Raw genomic sequence first — 24,450 nt, forward strand, 5'->3', positions numbered from 1 at the left:
GAAACAGTGAGAATAGTGAATAGTTCTGTCTGAATAATTTATTTTGCATATTTAGACAGAAACTCGATGTAAATGCTCAGTGTAAGGCAGAGTATAAATGTGAATGGAGTCTTAAGAGTGATCCAAAATTGTATGTACCCCAAAATGGTACTAATAAAAGCTTCAACTCAATTTATGAAATACAAGCCCCACCCATGTCCATTATTTGCTAACAGAGATATAGGAAGCTTCCATGTTACTCATAGCACAAAGGTTCTGGAAAAGCGACAAGGTTCTCCCTGCCATCCCAAATCTAAATGCCCCCATGACTGCTGAGCCCTAAAGTGTGTTTAATCCACAGTTAGCATTAACATGTGGCATTACTGTAGTGGGAAGAACCCACTTAATTTATGGGGTGTGTGTCTCCAGAAGCACAAGCGAACACATGTATTAGGTACTACAATGGCAAATTTGCAATTTTAACTCTGCAATACCAACTGTATGCTTATTTCTGAAAAATACATATGGGGCCAAAATAGTCATTAAACCTGTAGAGGAGTTCCAAGAGGTGAAAGTCACTTGTGAGGGGGATCTGCTCCTATGGCACAGTGTTTGAGGAAACAACACTCAGTTTTATTTGTATTTCATTTTTATTTTCATTTTATGGCCCAATAGAATACAATTCTGTAAAACACTTCAGTACACTTCGATATGAATTTATTAAGGGGTACAGTTTGATAAATGGGATCACTTTGGGGGGCTTCACTTTTCTGACATCTTATGTGTTCAGCGAATGTGAGCCAAGTCAACATTTTAATGGAAAAAAAAACATTCATTTTTGTACAATGTTCTAAACTTCTGTGAAGAACCTGTAACTTCCTCGAGGGGTGTAGTGTCTAAAATAAGGTCATGTGATCCACAATTTATTCCAGCCGAAATTGTGCTCCTTCCCTTACGAGCTCTGCCATGTGCCCAAACAGAAGCATTCAATCATGTGCTCAAGCAGAAGCATTCAAGTGGTCACGAAAAATATAGGTTTTGTAAATTGTGTGAAAAAAAATAAAAATTGCTGCTAAATAGTGATAAATAATGAAAAAACGTGACAAAATCAAGATTTTATTTTTAGACTGTATCACTCAGTCCTAACATCAAGGAATGTTAAAATGTATAAAGAACATAGTCATTTTCATTACACTATACTTGAAAAATACAAAAGCAAAAAATTAATTCTAAACATTAAGTTCCTAACAGGTTATACTTCTAGTATATCAGACGCCTCAAAATGCCCAGAAGGGTAATTGGAATAGCTAGATACATGTAGCAAACCTCAATGATAAAAATCAGCAAGATGCAATATTCTTCATATTACCACAGAAAGAGATGCTAATTTAACACCAAAGATAATATTTCCTGAAGCATTTGTAAAAAGGAGTCAGGTTAAGTGGTTGACAGAGTGAATGTATCAAAGAGGTGTATGGTCTAGGTGATGTAAATCCCATAAAGTCTGTCCTAGCAGCACTAGTTTATGGAGTAGCTTGTTTTGAGTATATTCTGGATCCAGGATTTAGGAGTGACCAGAGAGCCTGGGTGGGAAAATTCTCTTCTCATAGTCTCATACTTTAGCCCAGGCATTTAATGCCAAATAATAGGCAGCTATGACAGCCCAGAGTGTTTTGTGCTCCTAATGCATGTGTCACAGAGATTGGGGAAACCATTACATTTACTTTATTTTGCTTTACCTGAAAAAAAAAAAAAGACTGTTTATGTTAAATCCTATTGTGCTGAAGAAAGCACTTTCAGTTGAAGTGAGGAAAAACACAATAAATGCTCCCTTGTGTTTGCCCCGGACCTGTGCCTATGCTGAAATTAGTGTCTACTTGTGAACTGAAACCCCACACCTTATTACGTGAATGAACACAATCATAAATAGGATCCATCAGCAACAATCCAAACATGTTGGCAGCAACTGGGGAAGTTGTTCACGCAATGCTTCCAGTGCATCTTTAATAATGGCTTGAAGGATAACACCTTCATATTAAGAACATGAAAAAAGACCTTTGGATCAAGGCATTACTTGAGCAACATGTTTTTGTTACACGTTTATAAAACCCCAAAATTACTTCTGCCTTCTCATTTAATCTTCTTTGGGATGCATAACTTTTGATATTTCCCTTAGCCTAGCTTCAGAATAGATGTCAGAATTTGTTCTTTCGCAGCAGCTTCTTCTATGGGGTGGGTCATTTATATGGATACACCTAAATAAAATGGGAATGGTTGGTGATATCAACTTCCTGTTTGTGGCACATTAGTATATGGGAGGAGGGAAACAATTGTTGCATTGACAATCCAACACAATGGGCAGCACTTTGAACACATTTTATAAGTGGTCATAAACTTTTAAATAACTCATGAAAGAATAAAGTTACGTTAAAACCAAGCACACCATTGTTTTTATTGTGAAATTCTCAATAATTTTGATGTGTCACATGACCCTCTTCCCATTGAAAAAAAATGAAGTTGGATCCAAAATGGCCAACTTCAAAATGGCCGCTATGGTCACCACCCATCTTGAAAAGTTTCCCCGCTCCCATATACTAATGTGCCACAAACAGGAAGTTGATATCACCAACCATTCCCATTTTATTTAGGGGTATCCATATAAATGGCCCACCCTGTACAACCAGTAGCCCTTATTTGTCAGTAAAGAACAAACTCAACCAAATACCTTAACCAAATTCACACTCCAATTCACTATTCATCCCAACAGGTCACGCTCAAGACTCCTGATATTAACGGCAATGCAACGTTTTTATGACCTGTATGCCCAAATAGACTGCTTAGAAGGGTTGATTCTACTAACAGATTCCCTTTAAGAAACGATTTCATGACAATGAATTATGTATTTGGTCACCTGTAGCCAAAGAAGCGAATGCATAGACCAATGCAACTAAATAACATTAATAACTGTTCAATGTAATAATCACATATCCAACATAAAGAAAATATCCCTACTATCGTATATCTAGTAACATTTTTCATCCTATGTGCTCAGATTTCACTCCACTGTGAACTTTTTGGTGAAGGAACAAATTACTTTTCTTCATAAATCGCGCCTTACATTCAGTACATGAGTAAGGTTTGTCTTTAGCGTGGTTTCTCTGATGTATAACAAATCCCAATTTACGGATAAAGCATTTCCGCCATTCAGAATTAGTCCCTGGTTTCCCTTCCGCGTGGATTCTCTGGTGAATAGTAAGATCTAAACTAGTGTCAAAATATTTTCCACAGATTGCACAAGGGTATGACGTCGTCTTACTTGTATGCAGCTGCATGTGGCGTATAAGATAGTTATTACTCGTAAAGTTTTTTCCGCACTCTATACAAGAAAATGGATTCTTCCCAGTGTGCAGCCTTTGATGTTTCAGGAGGTTTTGGACTTTAATGAATGTTTTCCCACAATCAGGACAGGAAAATGTTTTTTCACCTGAGTGAAGTCTGCAATGTTCAACAAGTTGACCTTTGCTGGAAAACCATTTGTCACATTCTGTGCAAGCAAACGGTTTCTCGAGTCCATGAAATTTTTGGTGCCGGATAAAATTTGAGTTACTGAGGAAACGTTTTCCACACTTGGCACAGGAAAACGGGCCTTTCAATGTCTGGATTTTTTGATGAACATTGAGATTTGATGCTTTCGAAAAACACTTACCACTACGTTCACATGAATATTTTTCTCCACAATGAATCATCTGATGTCTTACAAGATTCGGCTTAATGAGAAAAGTTTTATTACATTCGGTGCAAGTGTACGGTTTCCTTAGCATGTGGATTTTCTTGTGTGTGGAAAGTCCAGACTTACTAAGAAAACTTTTGCCACATTCTGTGCAAAAAAATGGCTTGTCTGTGTTTCTCTTTTGACAAACAAGTCTTCTATGGACATGTTTGCTACTAATTGTCTGGTCTGTATCTGTTGGTAAATAAATGTCAATTTCTGATGGCTGGTCCTCTTGAAAGTGATGAGCTGTATGATGGGGTGTATGGAATGTAGGAGTGTTAAGGGCTGTATTTTCAGTATAGCCACCAATATATGAGACTGGTTCCTCCTTAGGTTCCTTCTTAATATAAAACTGACCTTGTGCAAGTTCTGTGGATGTAGAAAAGTCTGTGTCTTTGAGATTTGACACATTATATGAGACTGGTTCCTCCTTAATATGAAACTGACCATGTGCAAGTTCTGTGGATGTAGAAAAGCCCGTGTCTGTGATATTACCTGAGACTGGTTCCTCCATAGTATATGAACGTTTATATTCTTGCATGTAATCTGTGACAATGGGATTTCCCTCATGTGACATTGATTCTTCCTTAATGTGGACAGTGTTGTATTGTATAGAATCCAGTGGAGTATGTAGGCCAGTGTATGTATCCCTTCCTTCATTATAGAATGCTGGCTGAGACGTAAGATATTCTTGTGTATTTTTGGGTGTAGGAATATCAGCATCTGTGAAGACTCTTTTCTTTGTTTTCTGGGCAGGAATTGCATATGTATGGTCCAAAAATATAGGGTGGTTGTAAATGGACTTTTGTTGTCCATTGTCACCCTCATTACATAATCTCCCGAAGTTATTTGGTGTATCTTGTTTTATGTGCCATGTGTATGGTCTAATCTCCTGTCTCAGACATATTCCCTCAGAAGATGATGCATTCTTGGCAAAGTTGTCCTGATAGCTTATCAAATTAAGTTCGCCCATTGATGGACATCTTACTTCTTGGACTACTGTATGAAAACCATGATCATTCTTCAAATAGAGTGGTGAAGAAAAAGGTGGATAAAATTCTCCAAGTTCATAAGTAGCCCTAGTCAAATCTGTTAAAAAGGGAAATGTGATGTATTACCATAAGTAATTATTTGTTGACTAATAATCCAAACCTAGTTTTATAGGAAAATAGCTACAAATAAATCTTCTGAAAAAATAATTAAAACATCAGTCTGAATTCAGATTACACTAGTGTCATGGAAACTGACCGTCGGAGGTCATGCATATTGTAATAGAGACACTAATGGACCCCACTCATTTTTAAATGTACAACTATTTTTGTACTCTCAACCTTAGTGGTATAAGCATGCTAAGCAGTACACAGTTCCAGTATTAAATACTCATGCATGATATGCCATGGCTTTCATAACTGTACCATCCAGCATGAAGGAGGTCTGACCATGTGGGAGTATAATTAAGGTGTAGGTACAAGGTTCCAATATTTTTTTGGCAACAAGAACTACACTTTACTGTAGGTCACCATTTAGAATTTTACAAATTTTGAAAAGTATGTCAAAACAATCCAGCTTGAACCTGTTAATGCAAGTGTGAGTAGAACCTTAGTAAACATTATTTATTAGAACCTTATTTTGTAAGCTTCTTCACAAGTCTTACAAGCCAGGTAGCAAAAACATTTCTTAAAAAAAAAATAGTCTGACACCTAACGGTTGACATGTTTAAGACTGCATCCCAATGGCACTGAACAACAAGTGTAAGTTAAAAATATTAATTAACCAAAATGAAGAAAAATATTTAGATTATTTTGGAATGTTCCAGGAAAATTTAGGACACTGCAAAAGTGAATTATTGAGAGTATCTACATTGAGTAAGTATTAAACATGTAACCAATTTTCTAAGTAAATATATTTTTGAAGGTGCTATTGACATGAAATTCTACCAGATGTTGGTAACAACGCATCAAATTTCTGCAAACGTCATATAATTGAAGGAAGGATGGATGGACAAATGTACTGAGACATACTTGATAGAAGTCTGCTGCCACCTACCAACATTATGAAGATGAAACAAAAGTGGACATTTCATCAAGACAATGATCCCAACCATAAAGCAAATGACACTCTCAATTAGTTTCCTAGAAACAAAATAAAGCTGCTAGAATGGCCCAGCCAGTCACCTGACCTGAATACAATGGAAAATTTATGGAAGAAACTAAAGCTCAGAGTTCATAGAAGGAGCCCATGGAACCTTCAGGATTTGAAAAGTGTTTGTGTGGAAGAATGGGCCCAAATCACACCTGAGCAATGTACATGACTAGAGACTAGCTACTCCATACCAGGGTTGTGGAGTCAGTAAGTCAAACCTCTGACGCAGACTCCTCAATTTTCCTGATTTCTGACTGACTCCACAGCACTGCCTCACTACTGAGCATGTACATAAAATGCAGTACAGCTTCATCTCAACTTTCTGCAATTATCTCAAGATCACATCTCACCACCTGTGCACCTGACCCGATCACATCCCACTTCATCCCAACCCTAACCCATCTCTTCAACCTGTCACTAACAACTGGTGTTTTTCCGTCACGCTTCAAACATGGCTCAATCCCACCCATCCTCTGTATCTAGCTATCGCCCCATATCACTTCTCCCTTATGCCTGAAACCTACTGGAACAACATGTCCACTTCGAACTGTCCTCCCACCTCTCTTCCTGCTACCTCTTCGACCGCTTACAATCTAGCTTCCTACTGCATCACTCCACTGAAACTGCCCTAACTAAAGTCACCAAAGACCTAATAACTGCCAAAGCCAAGTGACACTACTCTGTCCTCCTCCTTCTGGACCTGTCCTCTGCCTTTGACACAGTGGACCACTCTCTATTACTACAGACCTCTCATCTCTTGGCATCACAGACTTGGCCCTATCTTGGATCTTGTCATACCTAACAGACCAGACATTCAGCGTCCCCCACTCGTCCACCACCTCCTCACCTCACCCCTATCTGTCGGAGTCCCGTAAGGATCAGTCCTAGGCCCCCTGTTCTTCTTCATTTACACCTTTGGTCTGGGACAGCTCATAGAATCTCACAGCTTTCAGTATCACCTCTATGCTGATGACACACAGATTTACCTCTCTGGACCAGATATCACCTCCCTACTAACCAAAATCCCACAATGTCTGTCGGCTATTTCATCCTTCTTATCTGCAAGATTTCTAAAACTTAACATGGACAAAATAGCATTCATGTTCATCATCTTTCCCCCATATCACTTGACTCCACCAACAAACCCATCCATTAACGTAAATGGCTGCTCACTCTCCCCAGTCCCACAAGCTCACTGCCTCGGGGTAATCCTTGACTCTGTTCTCTCCTTCAAACCACATATTCAAGCCCATTCTACTTCCTGCCAACTTCAAGTCAAAAATATTTCCCGGATCTGTACTTTCCTCAACCAAGAATCTGCAAAAACTCTAGTGCATGCCCTCATCATCTCTTGCCTTGATTGACTACTGCAACCTCCTGCTCTGTGGCCTCCCCTCTAACATTCTCGCACCCTTCCAATCTATTCTAAACTCTGCTGCCCAACTAATCCACTTATACCCCCCGCTATTCTCCGCCCTCTCCCCTCTGTCAATCCCTTCACTGGCTCCCCTTTACCCAGAAACTCGAGTTAAAAACCCTAACCATGGCATATAAAGCCATCCACAACCTGAGTCCTCCATACATCTGTGACCTCGTCTCCCGATACTTACCAGCACACAACGTCCAATCCTCACAAGATCTCCTTCTCTACTCCCCTCTTATCTCTTCTTCCTACAATCACATACAAGATTTCTCTGCATCCCCCCTACTCGGGAACTCGCCAACCGTGGAAGCTTTAAAAAGGAAAATCTGAAGTCCTACCTCTTACGACAAGCCTACAACCTGCAGTAATCACAAACCAATATACGACCAGCTCTACCCTCACCTATTGTATCCTCTCCCGTCCTTTGTAGATTGTGAGCCCTTGCAGGCAGGGTCCTCTCTCCTCTGTACCAGTCGTGACTTGGATTGTTTAAGATTATTGAACTTGATTTTTTTATTATGTATACACCCCTTTTCACATGTAAAGCGCCATGGAATAAATGGCGCTATAATAATAAATAATAACTAAAAGTCAAGATCCTTAGATCAGGAAAATAACAGACATTTATAGGACATTGTATACCTTTCCCAAACTTTTATACAAAAATTACATCCCATACTGCACTGAACCCAATTTATTATATATTTTAGAATTCAGATTCTGTCCATTTTATGCCGACTCCACAGCTCTGCTCTATACAGAAGTCTTCTTGAAGCTATCATCACGATCAAAGGCTTTTGTACGAAGCATTAAATACATTTCAGTAATCGTGTTCAATACTTTTTCTCTGTGTCATTTCTCATTATTACACATAACTTTTCTTTATGGACATCTATGGTTTGATTTCTTTGTCAGTTTGGGTTTGATGGGTTGTTACCAACATCTGGTGAAAATTTCGTGTCAATAGCACCTTTAGAAATATATTTTCTTAGTAAATACTTATTTCACCTGCTGTATATTGTGAGACTTGTAGTGTCTTATTACTATATAAAAATGCTACATTACTTTTGGGAAATGTCGAAAGTTGGTTTGGCAACACTCAGCAGATCATGTATTCTAAAGTATTACCACGAGTAGGTCCTGAAATCCTTATAAAGAATCTTAGAATTTCAATATGCAAATGTCCCATGAGTAGTGTTGAGCATTCCGATACCGCAAGTATCGGGTATCGGCCGATACTTGCTGTATCGGAATTCCGATACCGACTTCCGATATTTTTTCAATATCGGAATTCGGCATCGGAATCGGAAGTTCAGTTGATTGACGGCCTGACGTCATCATGATGCGCGGTGTGTGCGCATCATGATGCGCCGTCATTTCGGGCCTTCCGGGGGTCTCTGCCGGCCTGCCGGGGGGCTGTGCCGGCCTGCCGGGGGGCTGTGTGGACTGCCCGGGGTCTGTACCGGACTGCCGGGGGGCTGTGCCGGCCTGCCGGTGGTCTGTGCACCCTGTGGGGGTCTGTACCGGCCTGCCGGGGGGCTGTGCCGGCCTGCCGGGGGGCTGTGCTGATGTCCGGGGGTCTGTGCAAGCATCGTCCGATGGGACTACAAGTCCCATCTGGCGATGCCTGCTACCATGACAGTGATTGACACATTAGCCAATGATGGGACAGTAGTAGTCCCATCATCCGGCTAATGTGTTAAATGTTAAAAAAAAAAAAAAAAAAATACTACATACATACTACATGCATGCTACATACATACTACATGCATGCTACATACATACTACATATATACTACATACATACTACATACATGCTACATACATACTGCATGCTACATACATACTACATACATACTACATGCATGCTACATACATACTACATATATACTACATACATACTACATACATGCTACATACATACTGCATGCTACATACATACATACTACATACATACTACATGCATGCTACATACATACTACATATATACTACATACATGCTACATACATACTGCATGCTACATACATACATACTACATACATACTACATGCATGCTACATACATACTACATATATACTACATACATGCTGCATGCTACATACATACTACATACATACTACATACATGCTACATGCATGCTACATATATACTACATGCATGCTACATACATACTACATACATACTACATATATACTACATACATACTACATACATGCTACATACATACTGCATGCTACATACATGCTACATACATACTACATACATACTACATACATACTACATGCATGCTACATACATACTACATGCATGCTACATACATACTACATGCATGCTACATACATACCACATACATACTACATGCTACATACATACCACATATATACTACATACATACAATACATTCATACAATACATACATAGACATACAGTACATATAACATAGAGTAACATACTTACCAATACTTGTCACATTGTTCCCCGAAGCCATTGTCTATTCCGGGATAAATATTAACATAACAAACCACAAAAATACTCACCCACGATCCGAAGCAGTCCACGAGTGTGTCCCACGACGATCTTGGGTAGAGAACTGCAGCATCAGATGATGCTGCCGTTCTCTACGGGCTGCAGGAATCCAATGACGGAAGGTAGGTATCCTTCCGCACTGTATTCCTCCGCCACTTAAAAAAAAAAAGTCCCTAGTCTCACTTTATGCCATTGCTGTGTGGGAATTTCCCACACAGCAATGGCATAAAGTGAGACTAGGGACTTTTTTTTTTTAAGTGGCGGAGGAATACAGTGCGGAAGGATACCTACCTTCCGTCATTGGATTCCTGCAGCCCGTAGAGAACGGCAGCATCATCTGATGCTGCAGTTCTCTACCCAAGATCGTCGTGGGACACACTCGTGGACTGCTTCGGATCGTGGGTATTTTTGTGGTTTGTTATGTTAATATTTATCCCGGAATAGACAATGGCTTCGGGGAACAATGTGACAAGTATTGGTAAGTATGTTACTCTATGTTATATGTACTGCATGTCTATGTATGTATTGTATGAATGTATTGTATGTATGTAGTATATATGTGGTATGCATGTAGTATGTATGTAGTATGTATGTAGCATGTATGTAGCATGCATGTAGTATGTATGTAGTATGTAGCATGCATGTAGTATGTATGTAGCATGCATGTAGTATGTATGTAGTATGTATGTATGTAGCATGCATGTAGTATATATGTAGTATGTAGCATGTAGTATGTATGTAGCATGCATGTAGTATGTAGCATGTATGTAGCATGCATGTAGTATATATGTAGTATGTATGTACCATGTATGTAGTATGTAGTATGAATGTAGCATGTATGTAGTATGCATGTTGTATGTATGTAGCATGTAATTTTTTTTTTTTTTTTTTTTTTTTTACATTTAACACATTAGCCGGATGATGGGACTACTACTGTCCCATCATTGGCTAATGTGTCAATCACTGTCATGGTAGCAGGCATCGCCCGATGGGACTTGTAGTCCCATCGGACGATGCCTGCACAGACCCCCGGAGCCTGCACAGCCCCCCGGCAGGCCGGCACAGCCCCCCGGAGCCTGCACAGCCCCCCGGCAGGCCGGCACAGCCCCCCGGCAGGCCGGCACAGCCCCCCGGCAGGCCGGCACAGCCCCCCGGCAGGCCGGCACAGCCCCCCGGAGCCTGCACAGACCACCGGCAGGCCGGCACAGACCACCGGAGCCTGCACAGACCCCCTGGCAGGCCGGCACAGCCCCCCGAAAGGCCCGTACAGACCCCAGAGAGGCTGTACAAGGGCAGGAAAGGGTTTTTCTTATTCCGATACCGGAAGTCCCATAGACTTGAATGGGACTTCCGGTATCGGAATCGGCAATACCGATACTTTTTTTAAAGATCGGCCGATACCATCCGATACGATACTTTGAAGTATCGGACGGTATCGCTCAACTCTACCCATGAGGCTTTGTGCTGAACTGCTGGAATACAAATGTGCCCAAAACCAACATAACACTTCTTTATCATCACCTAGGCCTGGAAATTAAAGGGTTTATCCCGGACTATTTTTTTTCTTTACTACGGGCCTAAAAAATAACTGTCAGGTAATTGTTACCTACGTGCCTGTTGTGCCAGATACAAGTCTCTCCTGGCACAGAGTGGTCACAGACCGTTCCTGCCAGTGACTCAGCGGCTTCCACTGATGTCACTTTGACAGAGCAGTGTCTTCTATTCTGCTCTGATCTGTTGACCAGGCATGACTGCCTAACTCGCAGGGGGAGCCGACTGTCAATCAGAATGACGTCGGCAGTCACGCCCTGTCCACAGAATCACCCGGAAGATCTGCTCTGTTACCGTTGAGAAGCTGAATCGCTGTCAGTAGTGGCTGGTGATTGCTGTGTGCAAGCACCGGGTAGAACAGGCAAGTGGTTAGCAATTACCTACCTGTTAGTTTTTAAGCACATAGTAAAAAAAAAAAAATAGTCCTGAATAAACCCTTTTAAGTTTCTTACTATAGGCCGTCCCCGGCTTATTAACTAGATAAGCTATGTAGGCTTGTTCTTAAGGTAAACTTGCATGCAAGTAGGAACAGATATCGAGTCGGCAAAGGTTACAACTAATACCTCATCGCTCACCTCTCCAGCTGCCCTGGTCATCTTCTTTATGCAGTCGTATACTGTATATCCCCTGTGTGAGCGTTAAACATGTATGGCACTCTTGATTAAGGGGTTACATGGATATTTATGCCTTAATGGTCAAGTATAAATTCTATTTTGTCTGGCATACTCGATCCCTCTGTGTAGCAACAATGCGCCCATATAGTAATAATGACTCCACTGTGCCTCCACATAGTAAGAGTTTGTCCTTTTATGCGTTGTGACAGGATCACTGGTGTCGTACATGAGGGGTGATGTGTGTCACCAAAATTGCTTTTTTGTGTGATGTGAAAGCCATAAGCGTTTCTCCAGCATATGTGATGAGAGCAATCCAGTTGCGATATGGGCATGGCTTTCATGATGGGCAGGACGCCTACCCACCATATCTCCACCTCCAGGGTGTGGCTGGAGGAGAGTTAAATATCCAGCCAGGTTTTTTTTTATCGGTTTATGTATCTGGAGGAACGCAAGAGAGCTGCCATATATGTTGCCCCAGAGGACCTGCGCAGGACGGTGTATGAGCTGTGTATTTTCATTTGAGCCAGGCAGGCTGTTTTTCTGTTACCATTTTGCTTTTTTGGTTTATGAGGCAATAAACCACCGAGAGACTTTAATCACCCGTGTGCTTGAGTCTACCTCGAATTGCAGCTAAGTCTGTCAACCCCTCACAGCTTCCACAAAGTAACAGTGCCTCCTCTGTGCCTCTTTTTAGTAATAGTGCCCACTAGGCTAGCGAGCAGGGCGCAAGTATATCTCCGGTGGTCCAACAACCTCAGGACTCATTTACCATCACTGGCCACTAATGACTGGCATTACACAGACTATATGTGAGCAGCTACGCTTTAACCTGAACAGGACTATACCGCCTTCCGGCTAAATTCACTAAAGGTTGCCATTAACTCACTGCCTACCATTACCCGCATTGAAGCATTTGCACAGCTATTCTTCTAACCCTGGCGCCTATTCCTTCTGAACCCAAGCAACCCCATGGAGGGTCAAAACGTCGGGTGTTTCTATTTTGTCTGGGTTTGGATCAATGTTGTACACTGGCACTCATCTTTATTTTTGTCTAATAAAATTCCACTAATGGTTGCAAATTAATCTGAGAGTGTGCGGTAAATTTTTGCTAATTATTTCTGGGACCACCACCTCGCTTCTAATGTGACCCTGAGTGCACACCAACACCTATTCTATTTTTGTTTCTTTTAAAGTACTTTACTCTGCCCTCAACATGGCAGATAAGTACACCTGCGCAGGAGAGCAATGCCAGGGAGACAAGAAGCAAGCAGAAGGGAGACATAGCAAGAAGATGGGAGGCGCCGGACTAAGACCTATGACACCTATCGGACCAGACCACCTTGCAGGTGAGTATAATAAAACGTATTTTTCTTCTCTTGCAGGTTGGATCGAGGGCTTATCTACAGCATTATAGAATGCTGTATATCAGCCCTGAAAGGTGGTGGCCGTAACACGTATCGGCCAAACCTGGTGACAGGTTCCCTTTAAGGTATTGAAATTGAACAAAACAGTGCAATAATTCAATAATTTAAAAAAAACTGCTGTCAACAACAGGGAGAAAGTGTTTTCCATTAATCCATGGAAAGATGATTCAGTTATTCAACATGGATACAAAAAGTTTCAGTACAGTCTACGCTCTAAAGAGGCCGAAGGCAGGCCCCCATGCTGGGATTTCAACTGATCACTAGGATGGAAGTGCAAAGAACAATGTCCCCCCCGCTGCAGACAGAGATTGAATAGTATGGTGGCACACGCGCTCCGGTCAAAATTTATGAGATAACCAAGAGAGTAGGAATGTGACCCCAACAATCACATTCATGGTAAACCCACAGAATGTCATCACAGCTAAACCCCCTAAAACCTCTTGACTACGTTCGCCACATACTGTAAGTACGAGGAATGTGTGCACTGATCAGTCACAACAGCAAAAGTGGAAGCTGTGTTATACAGACAGCACCTGAAAGTAAATGCTTATATCGGAGCTAGCTAAATTTAACCTCCTAAATGCTGCTGTCACAACTGTCAGTAAAAGCAGGGTGTGCGTCCTGTTACCCACCACTCTTTATAGTTGGACACCGATGCATTACCTGATGGCTTAGGTCTTGTTTGCCCACCTATTAAGCCCAGCATTCAACTGCGCTTCACAGAGTATTGTTTATTATGCAATGAACCCTAATACTACACTCAAAGCCAAAAAAGTGATTAAAAAAATAGCAGCATCTCCAAGGTGTTTAAGATGCATTTTGTGCCCTATTTTCTGAACCTTCTTGCTCTTACTAGTGTTTGACCTTCACAAAAAGTTAGGGATATTTGGCTTTCAGGTGAAATTTCAGGATGCACTCTAATTTTTTCAGGTGAATGTAACACGACCTTCTCTTAACTTTTGAATGCACATGTCCAACTGTTTCAGAACTTTTTGCACAACTTGTTGTTCTCTAACAAGGAACTTAAAGGGGTTTTCCGGTCCAAACGGACAAGTCTGCAGTCACTCTGCGTTCAAAAAGTCAAACGGTGCTCCCTCCCTTCTGAGCTGTGCGCCCAAACAGTAGTTTACCCCCACATATGGGGTGTCGACGTATTCAAGAGAAATTGCACAACAAAATTTTGTGGTTCATTTTCTCTTTTTACTCTTGTGAAAATAAAAAAAAAAAATTGGTTCTGAAGTAAAATGTTTGTTAAAAAAAGTTAAATGTTAATTTTTTTTCCTTCCAATTTGCTTCAGTTCCTGTGAAGCACGTAAAGGGTTAATAAACTTCTTGAACGTGGTTTTAAGCACCTTGAGGGGTGCAGTTTTTAGAATGGTGTCACTTTTGGGTATTTTCTGTTGTTATGTACAACCCTCAAAGTGACTTTAAATGTGAGGTGGTCCCTAAAAAAAATGGTTTTGTAAATTTTGTTGTAAAAATTAGAAATCGCTGGTCAACTTTTAACCCTTATAATTTCCTAAGAAAAAATTTTTTGCTTCCAAAACTGTGCTGATGTAAAGTAGACATGTGGGAAGTGTTATTTAATAAGTATTTTGTGTGACATATCTCTCTGATTTAAGGGCATAAAAATTAAAAGTTTGAAAATAGAAAAATTTTAAATTTTTTTGCCATATTTCGATTTTTTTCAAAAATAAATGCAAGTCATATCGAAGAAATTTTAACACTAACATGAAGTAAAATAAGTCACGAGAAAATCTCAGAATCAGCGGGATCCGTTAAAAGCGTTCTAGAGTTATAACCTCATAAAGTGACAGTGGTCAGAATTGTAAAAATTGGCCTGGACATTAAAGGGAATCTGTCACCCTTTTTTTCGAATATGAGCTGCCGACACAGCCATCAGGGGCTTATCTACAGCATTCTGTAATGCTGTAGATAAGCCCCCGATGTAACCTGAAAGATAAGAAAAACATGTTATATTATACTCACCGGGGGGGCGGTCCGGTCTTGGTCCGATGGGTGTTACGGTCCGGTGCCTCATATCTTCATACGATGCCGTCCTTTTCTTTGCTGCCTGTCGTGGCTCCTGCGCAGGCGCACTGCTCTGCCCTGTTGAGGGCAGAGCAGAATACTGCAGTGCGCAGGCGCCAGACCGCAACACCCATTGGACCGGACCGGATGCCGGGGTGAGTATAATCTAACGTGTTTTCTTCTCTTTCAGGTTACATCGGGGGCTTATCTACAGCATTACAGAATGCTGTAGATAAGCCCCTGATGTCGGTGCCGACAGCTCATATTTGAAAAAAGGGGTGACAGATTCCCTTTAAGCTGCAAATTGGCTCTGTCACTAAGGGGTTAATAAAGGTGATTCTGTATTTTCAAACAGGTTTTACACTGTTTTTTTTAAGGGGTTCTCTCTTGTTAATCCATAATTGCAATGGCATGCCTGTTTAAGACTATGCAGAATGTTTTCTATCAAGCAATGAACTAATTTGATCACGCAGTGGCAAATAGTGGAAAATGGGAAGCAGACTGTCATAATATTATAAGCAAAGGAAAAATAACCTTTCATTCAAAAAATGCAAAATTACCTCTCCTTACCTTGTGGTGTGATCATATCCTTGTACTGATCCTTGTGTCCTTCTATGTATTCCCACTCCTCCATGGAGAAATAGACGGAGATGTCCTGACATCTTATAGGAACCTGAGACACACGTTGTAATTGTCATTATTTAGACACGTCCCTTGGGGTGCTATGTAATGTCCCAGTATTCCCAGCAGCGCTCACCTCTCCAGTCAGCATCTGAATGATCTTGTTGGTGAGGTCCAGGATCTTCTGCTCACTGCTTCTCTCTTGTACTGATGAGTTAGGTTGCATCTCCGTAATGGGGCCCTGCATACTTCTGCACCCTCCAAATACATAGGAATTACTTCTGGGTATCACATTCTCATTGCATACAGGTCCATAATCCTTAAAAAAAATAATTAAAATAAATAATTACTTTCAAAAACACACAATGATCACTACTTTATATAAAGGGAATCCGTCAGCAGAATTTTGCTATGTAATTTGACAGCAGCATGAGGTAGGGAAAGAGACCCTTATTCCAGCGATGCATCACTTAGCTTACTGAGTGTAGCAGCTGTGATTGAGTCACAGGTTTCTCTGCCACAGATCTAGTAGAGCTGAGATGTTGAGCCCTATATAACCCCGCATACACCACTAATTGGCAGATCGGAACAGGAGCGGGAGGAGCTAAAGACGGCAGCTGATAAGTATAAGACTGGGGTCAGGGAACTTAGATTACTTGCACCACCCCAGCGCTAGAATTTAAAAAAAAGTTGGAGTGATGCTTTAAAAGCAATAATAATGGTAGCCCCCCCTGAAGCGCAGACGTAAGGGGAGTCTCATGGTAAGGCCGGGATCACACATGAAGGAAACTCGGACGAGTCTCGCATCTTAATACCCGGCACTGCCGCCAGCACTCGGGAGCGGAGCGTGCGGTTCCACCAGCAGGTTATTTCCAGTTATAGCTGGTGGTTTTTGATTGGCTGCTTTGAAAAAGTGCGGGAAGAGAAAAGGTATAAAAATCTGAGGTGGTGACAGTTATCTTGTCATCCTGTCAGAAGAACGAAGATCCCACCCTCCCTTCCCACTTTTTAATGTTTATCTCCTTTGTCGTGTTGTTTCATTTGAGGGAAAATGGCCCAGTTTTATGGGTGGATTGGTTTAGTGTTATGATTAATTTATTGGTCTACAGGTTATTAATTTATTAAATGTTTTAATGGACTTTTTAGTTACCCTAAATAAACACCATGGCCACCACTGTTTTTACTACTTTATTTATGGGTTTTATGTTACCATGACAAATCCCACAAGCCCTCACCTCTCCGGTTAGCACGTAGATGATTTCCAAGGTGATGTTCAATATTCTCTCAGTAAGCTGGCTCTGGTTTTTCTCCATCTGTAGGATACAATCTTCAGTACTTAACCTGTAGTACCTAGATTCCGCTCTGAACAAGGGTCACAAGTTGATCTAGAGATATACATCACATCAGACATGTTTAAAGCTAGCCATACATATGAGATCAATAAGCATTTCCTCCATACATACACTTCCGTTCAAAAGTTTGGGGTCACCCAGACAATTTTGCGTTTTCCATGAAAACTCATACTTTTATTAATCAACTGAGTTGCCAAATGAATTTAAAATCTAGTCCAGACATTGACAAGGTTGGAAAAAAAGATTTTTATTTGAAATAATTTTCTCCTCCAAACTTTGCTTTCGTCAAAGAATGCTCCCTTTGCAGCAATTACAGCATTGCAGACCTTTGGCACTTAATTTGCTGAGGTAATCTGGAGAAATTTCACCCCATGCTTCCAGAAGCCCATCCCACAGGTTGGTTTGGCTTGATGAGCACTTTTTGTGTACCATATGTTCAAGCTGCTCCCACAACAGCTCAATGGGGTTGAGATCTGGTGATTGCGCTGGCCACTCCATTACAGATAGAATACCAGCTGCCTGCTTCTTCCCTAAATAGTTCTTGCATAATTTGGAGGTGTGCTTTGGGTCATTGTCCTGTTGTAGGGTGAAATTGGCTCCAATCAAGCGCTGTCCACAGGGTATGGCATGGCGTTGCAAAATGGAGTTATAGCTTTTCTTATTCAAAATCCCTTTTACACTGTACAAATCTCCCACTTTACCAGCACCAAAGCAACCCCAGACCATCACATTACCTCCACCATGCTTGACAGATGGCGTCAGGCACTCTTCCAGCATCTTTTCAGTTGTTCTGCATCTCACAAGTGTTCTTCTGGGTGATCCAAGCACCTCAAACTTGGATTCATCTGTCCATAACACTTTTTCCCAATCTTCCTCTGTCCAATGTCTATGTTCTTTTGCCCATATTATTCTTTTCCTTTTATTTGTCAGTCTCAGATATGGCTTTTTCTTTGCCATTCTGCCCTGATGGCCAGCATCCCGGAGTCGCCTCTTCACTGTAGACGTTGACACTGGCGTTTTGCGTGTACTATTTAATGAAGCTGCTAGTTGAAGACCTGTGAGGCGTCTATTTCTCAAACTACAGACACTAATGTACTTGTCTTGTTGCTCAGTTGTGCAGTTGGGTCTCCCACTCCTTTTTCTACTCTGGTTAGAGCCTGTTTGTGCTCTCCTCTGAAGGGAGTAGTACACACCGTTGTAGGAAATCTTCAGTTTCTTGGCAATTTCTCTGATGGAATAGCATTCATTTCTAACAACAAAGAATAGATTGTCGAGTTTCACATGAAAGTTCTTTTTTTCTGGCCATTTTGAGAGGTTAATGGAACCAACAAATGTAATGCTCCAGATTCTCAACTAGCTCAAAGGAAGGACAGGTTTATAGCTTCTCTAATCAGCCGAACTGTTTTCAGCTGTGCTAACATACTTGTACAAGGGTTTTCAATGGTATTCTAACCATCCATTAGCCTTCTTACACAGTTAGCAAACACAAAGTACCATAAGAACACTGGAGTGATGGTTGTTGGAAATGGGCCTCTATACACCTATGAAGATATTGCATTACAAACCAGACATTTGCAGCTAGTATAGTCATTTACCACATTAACAATGTATAGAGAATATTTCTGAATCATTTAATGTTAGCTTCATTGGAAAAAACTGTGCTTTTCTTTCAAAACTAAGGAAATTTCTAAGTGACCCTAAACTTTTGAACAGTAGTGTACATGTCAAGGTGGACATTCATGTGCTCTTTAATGGGCAGAGGTGAGAAACCCACAGGCCAGAAAGCTATCATAGAGGCTTATCCGCCCAAAAATAAAAGGATTGGTCATCTGAATTTCAACTTCACCTCCCAAAATCCCCCATCATCTGTCAGAATGCCTTCTGGATGTACAGGTTTGCCGACTTTCATCTAACATGTATGCGTCCCTCGAATCTAACGTCATCTCTTCTGCTTGGTTAATCCACTTCTCGCCTCAATATTTCTCTGCATCTCCCTTTGCCAACTCCTTCATTTGTTTCCCATTGACAAGAGAAAAAAAATCAAAATATTAACAAAGTCCACAACTTGTCCTCTCCATTCACTTCTGTGATATTTCATACAATTCTGACCTAATCGCCCGATGTCTCCCCACACAGTATATATTATGTTCTTTTGCTTGTCTGAAAAGATGAGCACCACTGGATAGGAGCACAACAAGGTTGCATTCTTTGTATTTTATTTGTTACTAGCTGAAGAGCCCGGCGCTGCCCGGGCATAGTAAGTAACTGTGGTTAGTTATAGCAAATTATAATTATCCTCCATCCCATAGTCCCGTGCCCATATACCCATCATACATATCCTCCATCCCATAGTCGAGTGCCCATATACCCATCACACATCCTCTATCCCATAGTCCCATGCCCATATACCCATCACACATCCTCCATCCCATAGTCCCATGCCCATATATCCATCATACATATTCGCCATCCAATAGTCGAGTGCCCATATACCCATCACACATCCTTCATCTCATAGTCCCATGCCCATATACCCATCATACATATCCTCCATCCCATAGTCCCGTGCCCAAATACCCATCATACATATCCGCCATCCCATAGTCCCGTGCCCATATACCCGTCATACATATCCTCCATCCCATAGTCCAGTGCCCATATACCCATCACATATCCTCCATCCCATAGTCCAGTGCCCATATACCGATCACACATCCTCCATCCCATAGTCCAGTGCCCATATACCCGTCACACATATGAAGAGGAAGTTGGAGATCAGCTGCAGCCAGGCTTCCCCTTCATGTTCGATTTGTCCGAAGGTGGAGACAGTGACGACAGCGCTGATTGGGTGCCGGGCTCACGTGTCACAACACCACAAAGAAGCTCCGTGGAGCGCGAGTGCCAGGAATGGCACCAGCACGGGAGGCGAGTACAGGCTTTATTATTTTATGGGGGCCACATTTTCATCAAGAAGGGGTACTGTAACTGGTACTGCTAGTGGGGTACTGTGCCTGGTACTGCTAGTGGGGTACTGTGCCTGGTACTGTTAGTGGGGTACTGTAACTAGTATGGCTAGTGGGGTACTGTGCCTGGTACTGCTAGTGGGGTACTATAACTAGTACGGCTAGTGGGGTACTGTGGCTGGTACTGCTATTGGGGTACTGTAGCTGGTACTCCTACTGGGGTACTGTGGCTGGTACTCCTAGTGGGGTACCGTAACTAGTAATGCTAGTCGGGTACCGTGGCCGGTACTCCTAGTGGGGTACCGTAACTAGTACTGCTAGTGGGGTACTGTGCCTGGTACGGCTAGTGGGGTACTGTAACTAGTACTGCTAGTGGGGTACTGTGGCTGGTACGGCTAGTGGGGTACTGTGCCTGGTACTGCTAGTGGGGTACTGTGCCTGGTACTGCTAGTGGGGTACTGTGCCTGGTACTGCTAGTGGGGTACTGTGCCTGGTACTGCTAGTGGGGTACTGTAACTAGTACTGCTAGTGGGGTACTGTGCCTGGTACGGCTAGTGGGGTACTGTGGCTGGTACTGCTAGTGGGGTACTGTGCCTGGTACTGCTAGTGGGGCACTGGAACTAGTACTGCTCGTGGGGTACCGTGCCTGGTACGGCTCGTGGGGTACCGTGCCTGGTACGGCTCGTGGGGTACCGTGCCTGGTACGGCTCGTGGGGTACCGTGCCTGGTACGGCTCGTGGGGTACCGTGCCTGGTACGGCTCGTGGGGTACCGTGCCTGGTACGGCTCGTGGGGTACCGTGCCTGGTACGGCTCGTGGGGTACCGTGCCTGGTACGGCTCGTGGGGTACCGTGCCTGGTACGGCTCGTGGGGTACCGTGCCTGGTACGGCTCGTGGGGTACCGTGCCTGGTACGGCTCGTGGGGTACCGTGCCTGGTACGGCTCGTGGGGTACCGTGCCTGGTACGGCTCGTGGGGTACCGTGCCTGGTACGGCTCGTGGGGTACCGTGCCTGGTACGGCTCGTGGGGTACCGTGCCTGGTACGGCTCGTGGGGTACCGTGCCTGGTACGGCTCCTGGGTTACCGTGCCTGGTACGGCTCGTGGGGTACCGTGCCTGGTACGGCTCGTGGGGTACCGTGCCTGGTACGGCTCGTGGGGTACCGTGCCTGGAACGGCTCGTGGGGTACCGTGCCTGGTACGGCTCGTGGGGTACCGTGCCTGGTACGGCTCGTGGGGTACCTTGCCTGGTACGGCTAGTGGGGTACCGTGCCTGGTACGGCTAGTGGGGTACCGTGCCTGGTATGGCTAGTGGGATACTGTAACTAGTATTGCTTTTGGGGTACTGTAACTAGTATTGGTAGTGGGATACTGTAACTAGTATTGCTGGTGGGGTACTGTGCCTGGTACTGCTAGTGGGGTACTGTAACTAGTACTGCTAGTGGGGTACTGTAACTAGTACTGCTAGTGGGGTACTGTAACTAGTACTGCTAGTGGGGTACTGTAACTGGTACTGCTAGTGGGGTACTGTAACTGGTACTGCTAGTGGGGTACTGTGCCTGGTACGGCTACTGGGGTACTGTGGCTGGTACGGCTACTGGGATACAGTGGCTGGTACGGTTAGTGGGGTACTGTGGCTGGTACTGCTAGTGGGGTACTGTGGCTGGTACTGCTAGTGGGGTACTGTGGCTGGTACGGCGAATGGGGTACTGTGGCTGGTACGGCGAATGGGGTACTGTGCCTGGTACGGCTCGTGGGGTACTGTGCCTGGTACGGCTCGTGGGGTACTGTGCCTGGTACGGCTCGTGGGGTACTGTGCCTGGTACGGCTCGTGGGGTACTGTGCCTGGTACGGCTCGTGGGGTACTGTGCCTGGTACGGCTCGTGGGGTACTGTGCCTGGTACGGCTCGTGGGGTACTGTGCCTGGTACGGCTCGTGGGGCACTGTGCCTGGTACGGCTCGTGGGGCACTGTGCCTGGTACGGCTCGTGGGGCACTGTGCCTGGTACGGCTCGTGGGGCACTGTGCCTGGTACGGCTCGTGGGGCACTGTGCCTGGTACGGCTCGTGGGGCACTGTGCCTGGTACGGCTCTTGGGGCACTGTGCCTGGTACGGCTCGTGGGGCACTGTGCCTGGTACGGCTCGTGGGGCACTGTGCCTGGTACGGCTCGTGGGGTACTGTGCCTGGTACGGCTCGTGGGGTACTGTGCCTGGTACGGCTCGTGGGGTACTGTGCCTGGTACGGCTCGTGGGGTACTGTGCCTGGTACGGCTCGTGGGGTACTGTGCCTGGTACGGCTAGTGGGGTACTGTGCCTAGTATTGCTGGTGGGGTACTGTGCCTGGTACGGCTAGTGGGATACTGTAACTAGTATTGCTTTTGGGGTACTGTAACTAGTATTGCTAGTGGGATACTGTAACTAGTATTGCTGGTGGGGTACTGTGCCTGGTACTGCTAGTGGGGTACTGTGCCTGGTACTGCTAGTGGGGTACTGTAACTAGTACTGCTAGTGGGGTACTGTGCCTGGTACTGCTAGTGGGGTACTGTGCCTGGTACTGCTAGTGGGGTACTGTGCCTGGTACTGCTAGTGGGGTACTGTAACTAGTACTGCTAGTGGGGTACTGTGGCTGGTACGGATAGTGGGGTACTGTGCCTGGTACGGATAGTGGGGTACTGTGCCTGGTACGGATAGTGGGGTACTGTGCCTGGTACGGATAGTGGGGTACTGTGCCTGGTACGGATAGTGGGGTACTGTGCCTGGTACGGATAGTGGGGTACTGTGCCTAGTATTGCGGGTGGGGTACTGTAACTAGTATTGCTGGTGGGGTACTGTGCCTGGTACGGATAGTGGGGTACTGTGCCTAGTATTGCTGGTGGGGTACTGTAACTAGTATTGCTGGTGGGGTACTGTGCCTGGTACGGATAGTGGGGTACTGTGCCTAGTATTGCTGGTGGGGTACTGTGCCTGGTACGGATAGTGGGGTACTGTGCCTAGTATTGCGGGTGGGGTACTGTAACTAGTATTGCTGGTGGGGTACTGTGCCTAGTATTGCGGGTGGGGTACTGTGCTTGGTACGGATAGTGGGGTAGTGCCTGGTACGGATAGTGGGGTACTGTGCCTGGTACGGATAGTGGGGTACTGTGCCTGGTACGGATAGTGGGGTACTGTGCCTAGTATTGCGGGTGGGGTACTGTAACTAGTATTGCTGGTGGGGTACTGTGCCTGGTACGGATAGTGGGGTACTGTGCCTGGTACGGATAGTGGGGTACTGTGCCTAGTATTGCGGGTGGGGTACTGTAACTAGTATTGCTGGTGGGGTACTGTGCCTAGTATTGCGGGTGGGGTACTGTGCCTGGTACGGATAGTGGGGTACTGTGCCTGGTACGGATAGTGGGGTACTGTGCCTGGTACGGATAGTGGGGTACTGTGCCTGGTACGGATAGTGGGGTACTGTGCCTGGTACGGATAGTGGGGTACTGTGCCTGGTACGGATAGTGGGGTACTCTGCCTGGAACGGATAGTGGGGTACTCTGCCTAGTATTGCGGGTGGGGTACTGTTGCTATCCACGCTTGGACACTGGCGTCTTGTAGAAGCTCCGGATAATGACACGGAAGTACATATTATTACCTGACTATGCGGGACACAGTTGCGACGGGGACGGGGCCGCACTGACCTCTCTGCCCCAGGATCATCCACACTTTGCACCGCGCACAGTATGTTCCCCTCTGGACCTGAACACTTCACTTCCGCTCTGTGCGTTCCAGCTAGTCTGTTTAGCGTTTCATCTGACAGCAGGCATCCTCCAGTCATTGTATGGCATGGAGCACCCTCTGCTGTTCGCACACGGAACTGCTCTGTAATGTCAGTACGCACTAGCTAGCGCCTGCCACAATTCACGTCCACCATGATGCCGGTGTAATGCACATTTTAGCCACTATGATCTGGACTCTTCTCCAAGCCCTGCTGCTAGCCATAGTGACCATACGGTAGTGCCTGCTCAGTGTCCCTACGTCAAACCACAAGACCCTAGTGCACATACATACCAATAATCTTA

General features: G+C 44.1%; 1 protein-coding gene across 8 annotated transcripts; it reads right to left on the reverse strand.

The window, feature by feature from the left end:
• Positions 1-610: 610 nt before the first annotated feature.
• Positions 611-24,221, reverse strand: LOC141074236 (uncharacterized). Of its 8 annotated transcripts, none has more exons than XM_073561829.1 (6): positions 24,024-24,157; positions 19,283-19,442; positions 17,320-17,397; positions 16,221-16,403; positions 16,034-16,136; positions 611-4,840 (listed from the first exon to the last, which is right to left on the reverse strand). In XM_073561829.1, the coding sequence occupies exons 2-6, from the start codon at positions 19,343-19,345 to the stop codon at positions 3,015-3,017; spliced, it is 2,253 nt and encodes a 750-aa protein (XP_073417930.1). In that variant the 5' UTR covers positions 19,346-19,442; positions 24,024-24,157; the 3' UTR covers positions 611-3,014. The 8 variants fall into 8 exon arrangements, with proteins under 8 accessions (XP_073417930.1, XP_073417931.1, XP_073417934.1 ...); XM_073561830.1 differs by having other exon boundaries at positions 24,070-24,147; XM_073561833.1 differs by having other exon boundaries at positions 17,320-17,469; positions 24,070-24,146.
• Between the last annotated feature and the right edge of the window lie 229 nt (positions 24,222-24,450).

Source organism: Dendrobates tinctorius, unplaced genomic scaffold (assembly GCF_039654945.1).
Source record: "Dendrobates tinctorius isolate UK_male_01 unplaced genomic scaffold, ASM3965494v1 ptg000331l, whole genome shotgun sequence".
Classification (NCBI taxonomy): domain Eukaryota; kingdom Metazoa; phylum Chordata; class Amphibia; order Anura; family Dendrobatidae; genus Dendrobates; species Dendrobates tinctorius.